This window comes from Mus pahari, chromosome 1 (genome assembly GCF_900095145.1).
Source record: "Mus pahari chromosome 1, PAHARI_EIJ_v1.1, whole genome shotgun sequence".
Lineage (NCBI taxonomy): Eukaryota > Metazoa > Chordata > Mammalia > Rodentia > Muridae > Mus > Mus pahari.
The window spans coordinates 158,935,324-158,948,344 of record NC_034590.1 but is presented as its reverse complement, the minus strand read 5'-3'; the positions used below and the strand labels follow the sequence as shown (position 1 = coordinate 158,948,344).

Genomic DNA, 13,021 nt, shown 5'->3' with positions numbered 1-13,021 from the left:
GACATTCACAACCTTCCTAATGCTGCGACCCGTTCATACAGTTCTTCATGTTATGTCGACCCCCACCATAAATTTTTTTTTTTTTTTGCTACTTCCTAACTGTAACTTTGCTATACTTTGAATTGTACTGTAAATATCTGTGTTTTCTGATGGTGTTAGGGAACCCCTGTGAAAGGATCAGTCAACAAACCCATGGAGTCACAACCTACAGATTGTGACCTGCTGATCTAAACAAATCTGTAAGCACCAGGTTCAATGAGAGACCATCTCTTACAAAGTAAGGAGGAAAGCTACTGAACAAGGCACTAAACACTGACTTCTGGCCTCACACACATGAACACAGCTGCATCCAAGCACATACACCATGTATACATAAGTATAATATATGTATGAAATTAGCAAAGGACTTGAACAAAATTTCTTCAAAGATGATATGGTAATAGCCAATAAGTATATGGTACATGCTGAGCACCACCAAATAGAAAAATGCAAAAAGAAACTACAATGGATACTACCTCACTCATTAGAGTGGTTAACTTTTAAAAAGAACAATATTGGCAACAACTAAAAAAAAAAAGTGGAGAAGGCTGAACCACTGTGCAGAGCTGGGAGGATGTAAGATCACACAGCTGGCTGTGGGAAGATCACACAGCTGGCTGTGGGAAGCAGCTTCAGAAGGTTAAAATGAGATTATAGCCGTCCAACACGCCCACAAGTTTCAAAAAGGTAAGCATACACTTTTCTTCACAAAAGCATTACTTACAATAGCTAAAATGTAGAAATGACCCAAAATCCCATCCACAAAGGAATAACTAAGTAAAATATATGAATATATGCAGAGGAGTACTATTTAGATCTAAAAAAAATGGAAATTAATTTCTTTTTCTTGTTGTTACATTTGGATTTTTTTTTTTTTTGGTTGGTTGGTTTGGGAGTTTTGTTTGTTTGTTTTCAAAATAGTATTTCTCTGTAGAGCCTTAGCTGTCCTAGAATTATCAATTGGTAGATCAGGCAAGCTTTGAATTCAGAGATCTGTCTGCCTCTTCCTTCCTAGTACTGAGATTAAAGGCATGCACATCACTGCTTGGGAAAAAAAAAATAAGAAAGAAAGAAAGAAAGAAAGAAAGAAAGAAAGAAAGAAAGAAAGAAAGAAAGAAAGAAAGAAAGAAAGAAAGAAAGAAAGAAAGAAAGAAATCCTGATGAGCTAGAAATGGCTGAAGCTAAAAACAGGGCAACTGAAAGATGCCAATCACAAAATGATATATACTATATGGTATAATTAAAGCAATCAAAATCATAAAGTGAAATAATGGCTGCCAAGGGTTAGAGAAAGAATAGATGTTATTGTCTTTTTGTTTTTGTTTTTTGTTTTTCTGTTTGGCTTCTTTGAGACAGGGTTTCTCTGTATAGCCCTGGCTGTCCTAGAACTCACTCTGTAGACCAGGCTGGCCTCGAACTTAGAAATCTGCCTGCCTCTGCCTCCCAAGTGCTGGGATTAAAGGCATGTGCCACCACAATGGTAAGAGTTTTACTTTTACAAAATGAAGAGTTATGTAGCCAGGTAGGAGTGGTGGTGAACGTTTTTGTCATATTTAAGCCCACTTAACAGTACATATAAAGAACAATCAATGTGTACCAGGCATAGTCATGCATGCTGGTAATCCCAGCATTAGGAAGGGTAAGCAAGGAGAACTGAGGGGTCAAGAACAGCCAGTTATACACAGTAAGAGCCATGCCAGACTGGGCTATGTAGCAAGATCCTGTTTCAAAATCCATCGCTCCACCACCACCCCACACACAAAGAAATATTCAGGTCCAATACTGAAAAATAGAGGGGTAGGGATGATAAATATATATATATATATATATATATATATATATATATATATATATATATGTGTGTGTGTGTGTGTGTGTGTGTGTGTGTGTGTGTGTGTATATACACATATATATATATATAATATCTTCTATCACAATGAAAAAATTAGATAAAAAATTAGATAAAAGCTAGGCATTATAGCACATAACTATAACCACAGCATTTAGGAGGCTAAAACACATGAGCTCCAAGCTCAAGACCAGTCTGCATTACTTCACAAGAGCCTGTCTCAAAGAGAAAAAAAAAAATCTTAAAAATGTAATTTGTGGGGCTGGTGAGGTGGCTCAATGGGTAAGAGCACCCGACTGCTCTTCCGAAGGTCCAGAGTTCAAATCCCAGCAACCACATGGTGGCTCACAACCATCCGTAACAAGATCTGACGCCCTCTTCTGGAGTGTCTGAAGACAGCTACAGTGTACTTACATATAATAAATAAGTAAATCTTTAAAAAAAAAATGTAATTTGCACAGCTATGCTACAACAGTTTCACGGTAAGCTTCTGTAGAAGTTAGGTCCCAGTTCTTCCTCCCAGCCCCGTGCTCTCAGAAATAAGACTCAGACTCAAAATATATTTACAAATACCTTGGCCATATAGCTAGGCTCTTTTTGACTAGATCATAAGTAAAGAGAACCTATTTATTTTAACCTACAGTCTGCCATGTGACTGGTCACCTGTGCTCCAGTACTATGCATCCATCTCATTACATCTTCCCAACCCAATCTGCTACCTGGCTCATTCTCAGAATTCTTTTTCCTCCCAGATGTCCCATCTCTATTTTCTGCCTAAGCCATAGGCCATAGGCTTTATAATTGATAGGTGATGCACCCATACAATATACAAGATATTCTCTCTACAAACAGACTGAATGCAACTGATACAGCGGCAGACGGGAAACCCATGGAAACTTCATGAAGACCACAGCTGCGGGATAAGGCACTATAGGTTCTCTCAAGATTCATCATGCTACCCTTTCATATGGCATAAATGAAGATTTATATTACAGTTTGGTTATATGATCAAACTAACTCATAAAAAAAGATAGTGTCTTTAACCTGCTCAAATAAGAAAAAAAAATTCATCTTTGGGGCTGGAGATATGGCTCAATGGTTAAGAGCACTGACTGCTCTTCCAAAGGTCCCAAGTTCAAATCCCAGAAACTACATGGTGGCTCACAACCATCTGTAATGAGATCTGATGCCCCCTTCTGGTGTGTCTGAAGACAGCTACAGTGAACTTACATATAATAAATAAATCTTTGGGCTGGAGCGAGCGTGGGTCCAAGTGAGCAGAGGTCCTGAGTTCAATTCTACATGATGGCTCACAACCATCTGTATAGCTACAGTATACTCATACATAAAATAAATAAATCTTTTTTAAAAGTTTTTAAAAATTCACCTTTAACTAATCTGTACACATTGCACATTCCATACATTAAATATGTATTACCTCTAAAAGTCCACAATTTTCAAGCATATTGGGGGGGGGGGCAAGATGAGACGAGACAAAGGAAGAAAGAAGAATGGGAAGGGAGAGAAGAAAACAGATGTGGGGGGAGAGGGAAGAATGAGAGAGAAGGAGTTTTGATAGAAAGCACTCCTAATATCCTAGCACTAATTTATAGGAAAACATGTGAGAAAACATGCTGATAAACTGGCAAAGCTGACTCACTATCTTATAGATTTAAAGAAGAAAGGCTAAATATTGTTTTACTCCTTGTATGTGAACTAAGTAATTATAGCCACATAGAAAGCAAAAAGCTAACAAGAAAATGGAGGGGTAGAAAGTAAGTTGTCTTGCTTTTGACATTTTTCTTTTCATAATCTTGAGATTATTGACTTAAAACCTTCTAAAATCAAGTTTTAGGAATAAAAATAAATTCAGTAGTTTCGATTAGTATTGTCCATTAGAATCTCTTCGGAAATTAAAACCCTTCTGTTCCCATTTTAGTATATAACAGCACACCAATTTTTATAATGAAGAAGCAACATTTATACAGTAGCAGCAGCATTATACATCTAAGCAGCTGTGGGCCTTGGCAAAAGAACTGTTTCTCTTACTGACTTAGAAAATAGCTGGATAAAGCACACTGTGTGTGTCTGTGTGTGTACAAAAGTTCATTTAAGTATATATGATGTGTGTGTGTGTGTGTGCATGCGCACACACACACACACACACACACACACAAAGCTAAAGCAGACAAGGGAAAGAATGTTTTTCTGAAGCAGACACAGGTGAAAGGATGTTTGGACATAGCAAACACATGAAAGAATCTTTAATGATAAGAGTATAAATATGACCCTACAGAGAGTGGGAGATGAGCACCAAGCCTTGGTTAGGTCTGCTCCCCTCACTATACTTCACTAGCAACACACGAGTATTGGTTCACCTTACATAGCATTGTTGATCTTCACTAGTAGACAGAGAGAAATTTGTCCAAGAACTGCTCGTGAGGCTCCTGCGGCAGCCGCCACTTCCACAGCCTCACCTCGGGCCGGCTGGTGTTCCTGCCTGGTGTCTGCCTGCAGAAAGGTCTGGACTGCAGCTGAGAGTTCGTGTGTGGTGTCTGTCTGCCTAGAGGACTGGTCTGCAGCTGCTGAGTTGTATTTGGTGTTTGCTACAGGACTGAACTACTGCCAAAGAAGATGGAGCTAGACCCCAAAGAAGTATTGCTGAACAGGTCCACTTCCCCATCTCCTAATAACTTTTCTCTTCCACTACCTCTACTGGATGGTAAGCTAAAGGAGAGGTTAAATCCTTATTAAAAATAAGTTGCAAAAAACTGATGCCTACACAGGTGCTCAGAGGTTGAACTCTGGTCCTTACAAGCACTATACTGTCTGAGTTAAACTTCATATGCAGGAATTTTAATTCCCAAATTCACACATTAATGATATCTGGAGATGGGACTTAAGGAAGCACTAGGACCATAAGGGCTCTGCCATAGTCAAGCTTCAAATGAGTTTGTCATTATCAAGAAGTTCCCTTACACACACTTTGTAGTCAGAAACTGCTTCAGTAAACAGAGTCCACTGATGGGTTAATAGATTACTGGAAAAATAGTCAGGCTATTAGGCAAATCTTGACACATTTACTGTTTCCATGATGTTTTTTGTCATAAAAGCTCTCACCAGATATTAAGCAGATGTTGTGCCAAACTCTTAGATGATCCTAACTCCAGATTCATAAACCAAATAATAGTCTATTCTTTATATTCAATAGGTTATGGTAATCAAAATTTTACCAGAATACTTCTAGAATCCTCCTAGTGGGGGTGCAAATCCACAAAAATACTTATAAGCAAGAAAATCTATTCCCAGGTACACATCCAACACAAATGAAGGTGCACATGCACACATGTGCACACACACACACACACACACACACACACACACACACACAGATAATACCTATGCTGCCAGGCAAGGTGGCATAAGCCTGCAATCTCAACACTTAAGAAGCAGAGGCAGAAAGGCTACAAATTTAAGGGTAGCCTGGGCTACAAATTCTATGCTCGTCTGGACTACAGAAACATCTTCTATCTGGGGAGATAGCTCAGTGCTTAAAGGGCTTACACAGAAGCATGAGGATCTAAATTCAGATTTCCAAAACAATACGCAAATTCTATGTAGTCATGGTAGCCTGCCTGTATTCCAGCACTAGGAAAGGGTAGACAGGGTTCCTGGAGCAAGCTGGCTAGCCAGACTAGCTCGACCAGCAAGCTGTGCTCAACTGACAGACTCTCACTTTGCCTAAATGAATCAAGTAGAGAGCAAGTGAACCTTGAGCCTCTGTACACTTGTGCACTCACACCTCAACACACACATGCCACACAAGGAAGCATTGTATATACACACATATACTTGAGAAAAACATAGAGACATAGATTAATCTTACTATTAATATACAAAAGTAAAAGTAATCCAAATGCTACCAAGAAAAGAATCAAATATAAACTGAAGCATTTCAGAAATGTTAATACTGTAGAAAAAAACATCAAATGGTCTCACTCATTATACCAAAAATATAAACTTACTCAAAAGAATAAATTGGTATCAAGCCCAAAACACAACAATAACCACCACAGTAGTACATGTAAGACAGAGCAGTTGACAACAAAAAAACTAGATGGGGGGGGGAGGGAAGAGCAAGAGAGAGAAAGACAGAGAGAGGAAGGGAGGAAGGGAGGAAGGGAGGAAGGGAGGAAGGGAGGAAGGGAGGAAGGGAGGAAGGGAGGAAGGGAGGAAGGGAGGAAGGGAGGGGAATCAAGATCAGGTATAATTTACTTGGACCAGCCAGATGTCTCAGAAGGTAGAGGCATATCGGGCAGAACTGACAACTAGAGTTCCATCCCAGGGAGAATTAACTCTTGAGAGTTGTTATTTGACCACCACAGGTCTTGTGGCATGAGGACCTACACACACACACACATTAATTAATTAATCAAAAATAAAAATATAAATGTATACACATTTTGGTGTCAGGTAAACAAGTTGCTGAAGGGGAAGGGGAAACAGGAGTAGGAGTTAGCAGGAAGGAAGATGGGAAGCACGAACATGGGGGGGGGGAGTGCAGGGAGGGTCAACCAACACTCAGCATGTGTGAAATACCACTGGGAAATCTACTTTGAAAGCTAACTGAGAAATGAAATTAAATAATAACCTCTAGAAAGCCAGGAATGGCCTACTATGTCAGCAATCCCAAAATTTGGAAGAAGCAGGAAGAAGTACAGTTCAAATAAATACAGGAGATTCCCCCATCTTAACAGAAAACGTGTAGGCCTAAGCAAACAGTAGCTCCACATGGTAAGTAAATACTAAACAGACCACAGGAATAAACTAGGGGCTAACAATATGGAATTCATGTTCTGGACTTGTTCAAGGTAAATGTCAACTCAATTCTGAATTACTGACAGCCACAAAAAATTACATCACCAAGCCTGTAATCCTAGCACTTAGGAAGCTAAGGAGACTAGGCTACATTGCCAGTTCAAGGCCAACCAGAGATATATAGCAACTCCTGCTTTTAAAAAAAAAAAAAAAAAAAGGCCAAGACACTGCTAATAGACAGCTGGATGTGTGATTCAAATTTTGAGAACAGTATTTGAGCACAGACATAAACTACATTTAAGTGGTAATGAAAGCATAGGACAAAATAGGTTCTTATAAACCAAGGAGAAAAGGAAACTAAGGATGGCAGCATGTCTGTAATCCTAGCACCCAGGAGGCAGAAGCAGAAGAGTTGCTGTAAATTCAAAGCCAGCAGCATCAGCAGCATCAGGAGTTCCAGAGCACCCAGGGTCCAGAGGGAGAAGGGGGTGGGGGGATGGTACATCCAAATCCTAAGAAACTCAACACTTAAATATGAGCTAGAAAAAGGAGCCTGGAAAAAAAACACAGAAGAAACAGGAAAATAAAATCCAACAGAAGGCTTTAAACAGGAAAGAGTGGCCAGGTGTGGCACAGGAACCTGAGACCTAAGGAAGGATAGTAAGTAGCCACTGAATTTAGAGACAGGGTCTTAAAACTCTGACAGGAGCTACTGGGGCAGGGGCAGAAATCGCCAGATTAATAATATCAGGAAAATGCCACAGAAGCAAAGGGCATGAGCCCTGCACTGGAAGGACAGGCGGGGAGGGGTGCATATCTGTCTCACATTACCGAAAGAGAAAATAAATCCTAGAAGTTAGGAAGAGAAAAAGATCACAAGGAATCAGGAAACAAACTGACATCAGATCTTCAACATCAACACTTGAAGCCAAAAGAAATGAATGGAACAAAATCAGAAAAATTCTCATTCTTAAAAATTTTAGGAAAACCTTTGTTTTGAAGTAGAATTCTCCATGATACTCACAGTATTATAAAAAGAAGCTATTCCAATAGGCAAGGTCTAAAATATACTTCCTGTGGATTCTTTCTCAGAAGGCTACTAAAGGCTTTAGACAAAATCAAGAAAGAAATCCTAAACACAAGGACTCTTGGAAGTAATTTATGCTCCCATGACTTCCAGGAAAAACTAGAACCCATTACTGAGGAAAGATATAAACAGAGGTTAAATATACACAGCAAGACATAGTGGTTTTTTTTCAACATTGACGCATAAATTCAATAACATCAAAAACAGCACAATGGTTTGTGGGATTTTTGTTGGCTTTTTCTTTTGTTGTTGATGTTTGTTTGTTTTGAACTTCAATCAAGGTATTTCTAAAACAAACACTGAAGTGTTAGAGGCCAGGAATATTCTAGAGACTTGAAAAAAATGAGGGGCTGTCTTACTCTAATAGGAACATACTTTAATGCTTTTCTAATTAAGATAGTGTGGTAGGGAGATAGGAATAGACTGATAAATTGAAAACTGCAGAATGCAGTCGACAGATATAGTAGATAAAACACTCCAGACAGCAACAGTCCTTAAGGGGGATCCTGATTGGTGGGAGGACAGGGATGCAACAACAGGACTGGATCCCTACCTCATGCCACACACAAAAACAGTCTATGCAAACTGTGGACTTGTTACAGGTAAAATTCTAAATCTTCTGGAAGATAAAGTAGAATACCTTCATGATATTGGTTTAGGAAAGAATGCCTTAAAAATAAACATTAGCTTGAAAAGAAAAAAACTGAAAAATTGTACTCTTCTGACTTGAAAAAGTCTCTCAGCAAAGACACTGTAATGAGAATAGAAAGACAAAGTACAGAATGAGAAGGTATTTATGATACCAAACCGGAAAACAGTTAAAATTATATATATGTACACGTTTGGAATATACACGAGTATATTACTTCAAATGTGTATACTACATATAGATGTAAGATGTAAAGTGACATTAACAAGAAAATGAACAAAAGAATGGAATACGAAAAAATTTAACTACAACAAACATAAAAAGCATTTATCAAAAATTCTAAAAATACCAAATGTTGACCAGAACGAATATCAAAGACATCTTTACACAGCCAGTAGGAATGTAAAATAGTTACTTAGTTTACTAGTAAAATTAAAGTCATACTTCTCCAGAAACACAGCCATGCCACTCCTAAATTAAATGTTTGTGGAGTATCCTAGCATTTTATGTCAGTGTCAAAACTTAGAAACAACCAGCGTGCCTGCTAGCAGTAAAACGTCAAATGACTGCAATATAACCCTATAACGGATGCTGCACAACAATGAAAATGAACTAACCACAGTGACAGATAATAACCAAGGTCATGTAACAAACAATAATGATTCTGAAAGGGAAGACAGCATACACTTAATATGATTCTATTTTTATAATGCTCAAACACATAAAACTGAATTGAGAGTTTAAGGTGCAACAGAATTCCTTGACCCTGATGTTGTCAATGTAAATTTATTTTATTATCAGCTAAACACATACACACTTACAAGAATTACATATTTCACTACTTTCTAAAAGGCACAGGCCTGTCAGTTGCAACACAGCACAAAGCCAGGACTTTCAACTACTTTAATAGGGAAAACAGTTTCTAGACTTGCTACTCAATACATATTTTTATGTCATCTTTTTGTTTCTGATTAAATGAAGGATATTATATATCCTCATTTACATTTAACCACATTACATTAAAAAGAAAACAGATTTAAAACAGTGGTAGTTTCCAAGCATGCCAGTGAATGTGAAAGCCATACAAATCTAGGCTGAGCGGAAGGAGTGAGACTACATGATGGGAAGCGGATTCTAAAACTAAGAACATAACATGACTACCCAGTTATGATTTAACCTTTTAACAGACACCCACTTCTATGAGCAAATGGTAGCTGGAATCAGTTTCAAAATAGTTGTCTACTACACACTACCAAAAATATCATGGTCTGATAGCATCCACCCTACAAAAAGAAGTCTAGCTTCCCTCACATAAGTTCACAACTTCCAGAGAATTCTGAAAAATAAACAACTTTTGGAAAAATAAAAAAAGAAGGTTGATTTCTGAGTTCGAGGCCAGCCTGGTCTACAGAGTGAGTTCCAGGACAGCCAGGGCTACACAGAGAAACCCTGTCTTGGGGGAAAGAAAAAAAAAAAAAAAAAGCCAAAGTTAGATAAGCTTAAATGTAAATTTTTGTTTAAAACAAAAGACAAAACAAAAATTCCTGCATGACTCCTCAAAAACAGACACAAAGAATTTATGCTAGTCAATATCATTGTAAAGCAATCTTTAAGCCCCCAGGAATTATGCTAGGCACTTGGGCTACACAATGTCTCAAATTTTTTAGGAAATTTCAACTAACGTTGCAATGGGATTATACATCACCTCCTGCAGAGTAAAACTGCACAGTTCCCTAGAAACCAAGTCAATAGCTTTGGGTCCCTTTCCTCTCTCCCATCCCATATTTTGCTTCTATAACCTCTACAGACAATAACAAAAATTTGTACCATTTATTGAACACCTTCTGGCTGCCTTATACTTTCTATATATTTATACTACAGCTACTGAGTAGGTCTTCTAATGAGGGAAATCAACCACTGAATAAATAAGTACCTTGCCCAAGGTCACAGACTACTTTTGGGGAGAGCAAGAAATACTCTAGTATAGAAGCCCACACTCTTGATCCTATGCTGTTTATGGTGGATGAAATGTCTTCACACCATGAAAACTTTGCAACCACTGACCACCTTCTCACTACAAGATTCTAAGTCCCTTGTGAGCTCATCGTCGCCTTTCCTCAGTAACTGCATATTCAGAGGACATTAATACATGGAAAAATCTGAAGAAACGTTTAAGGAAACCTACGGTTTTAAAACTAAGAAAATTGAAGTTGGAAGAGGTGGTTATTTTGGTCACGACTGCCAAGCTGGCTCTGACGGGCAGTACTAAACAAGTCTCCCCAGAATGATTTTCCTACCACACTTACATGCCCTTCTGCCATGCATCTTAAACAGTAAGCCCTTGCTGAAACCATACTATATGCCGACTTTCAATAATAGCATTCATCTAAACGTAACACACAGTTTCATTTCAACAAATGTGTGAGAAAAATGCATGTGCTGAGGAATAGATTCAATTGTGAAACTTTGGGCCTTAATTTTATTATATAAACATGGAACTGTCAATTATAATATGTGACAAGAGCTGCAGTAGCCATGTGAACAAGATGTTCTGAAAACACATAGAGCAATCAAAGTGTGTCTTTCAAACTGGGTAAAAAAGACCGGAATTTTGACAGAATGCATTCCAGGCACATATTACAAGTCAAAGTGTGCTTAGAAAGCAGAGGACATGCTTTCGACTGAATGGAGTTAAAGTAAAAATACACTACTGCAGCCGGGCACAGAGGCCTGAGTTCAAGGCTAGACTGAATCAAGGTGGCCATGAACTGTCTGTGAGCTTCAGTGTCTCCCTCCATGGGCAGGCGGACACCGCCACCTCCCAGGACTTTTATAGAATACAAAATATGTGAGAATGAAAAGTCTTGAATCTATGTTTTCACTTCTAGGCAACCTGTGGGTCCTACCCCTACACTGTGGCTCATAAAAACCTCGCCCTTCAGGAAGTAAATATTCCAATGACATCATTCATATACTTCCTAGGAAAGGGTAAACAGTTAACATTCACACCTTTGTGTAGAAACATCAAACCTCTGTTGAAATACATAAATACTCGGGTAGTTTTCTGATTCCTCAAGCACTGGCATTGCCTTCTGGCCAATGCTTATCGTATTTCAAACCTAGGATGAAATGAAGATCTTCTTCTGGAAATTTTGTCAGAAATTCCATCCCATGTGGCCAAGCAACCAACTCAAGAAAAGACTCCAAGTTAGCCATGCATTTTTTGCTTGTTTTATTTGAACTATAGAAATTGCCAGCTGGCTGTCCCCATCTCCAAAAAGTTACCTGTTTCATGTACACATGCAAAAGCCACTAGTATGCAAACATCAGCACAGTGAAAAGCTAATGAGTTTCCGATTTTAAAAGACTTGAGGGCCGCCACCGCCCGCTCCTCCCATTAAATTACACCCATTTCTTTCGGAAGTGTGACAGGGTTAAGACTGCAGAACCATCCGAAACTGCATCCGACCCCACGGTATTCTGTAAGCCCTACCCTCGGAGCCACTGCTCGGATGCTGAGCTGAAGTTTCAACCTACAAAGCCAAGGAGCGGGCAAGCCACGGGGAGGGCTGCCGGAGTGAAGTCCTCGTGCCACTCCGGACAGGCGGGCGTTCCATCTCCTAAGCCAACTTCCCGTTTTCTCCCTCTTACCTTATACACTTTCCCAAAGGCTCCGTCGCCCAGTTCTCCAATAATCTCCCAAAACTCTTCGGGGTTCAGGTCTCGCTTCACGTGTTCGTACTGTTTCTTCTTCTTCTCGCTCCCCAACTTGAAGATCTTACGGAAATTGAAGAAGGACATTTTTCCAGCCCAGCAGAGCCCCTTGCCCTGAAAGGGCTAGGAACAATAAAAGGCAAAGTTTGTGGCGCGTCGCCTCCCGCGCGAGCCCGGGGTCCGGGCCGCTCCCGCCGGGCGCTCCCCGGAGAAGGCGGGGCGCCGACCGGGCTCCGGCCCCGGAGCGGGGCGCGCGGCCGCCGCGAGCCGGGACGGGCCGAGCGGCACGGTGGGCACCTCGCTCGCGGGCCCCGGGGGGCTGCACCTGCCCCGGCGCTCGTCCCCGGCCCGCACCGGGCCGCACGGGTCCGAGCAGCGCGGACGCCCGCGGCCCGCAGCGCCTTAGGCCCGTGTCACCGCGCGTCTCCCGGGGCGGCGGCCGCTCCGGACCCGGCCGGCGCCCGGCAGGCGCGCAGCGGCGAAGCCAAGCTCTCCCGCCGAGGCCCCGCGTCGGCTCCGAAGCGTCCGCTCCCGCTGCGCGACGCCCGCGCGTCCCCCTCGGCTCTGGGGCGCCGCCGCCTCGCTCGTCGCCTCTGCCCACACAGCCTCGGCCCGCAGCGCGCACGGACGCCGACGCCGACTCGCAGCGCGCCCGAGCTCCTCGGCCGCGCGCCCGCTCGCGCTCGCGCTCGCGCTCTCCCTCGCGGCGACGCGCCCTGCTCCCCGCGCGCTCGCGAGGGCGTACCCTCTGGCCCCGCGCACGCGCGCTGGGTCCGCCGGGCTGGCGGCCGGGCGGCTCGCTGGCGCCTGCGATGGGAGGTGTGGTGGAGGCTTGAGCGCTTCCATCCGCCTCGAGTGTTTTGCG

At 41.5% G+C, this 13,021-nt stretch overlaps 1 protein-coding gene across 2 annotated transcripts in view; it reads right to left on the bottom strand.

The window, feature by feature from the left end:
• Positions 1-12,748, bottom strand: part of Slk (STE20 like kinase) — a 57,322-nt gene extending 44,574 nt beyond the window's left edge. The window contains exon 1 of one of the 2 annotated variants that reach the window (XM_021192713.2): positions 12,094-12,748. In XM_021192713.2, the coding sequence (XP_021048372.1) occupies positions 12,094-12,243 (150 nt within the window). In that variant the 5' untranslated portion in view covers positions 12,244-12,748. The remainder of the gene's footprint in view (positions 1-12,093) is intronic. The other variant, XM_021192708.1, reaches the window with a different exon arrangement.
• Between the last annotated feature and the right edge of the window lie 273 nt (positions 12,749-13,021).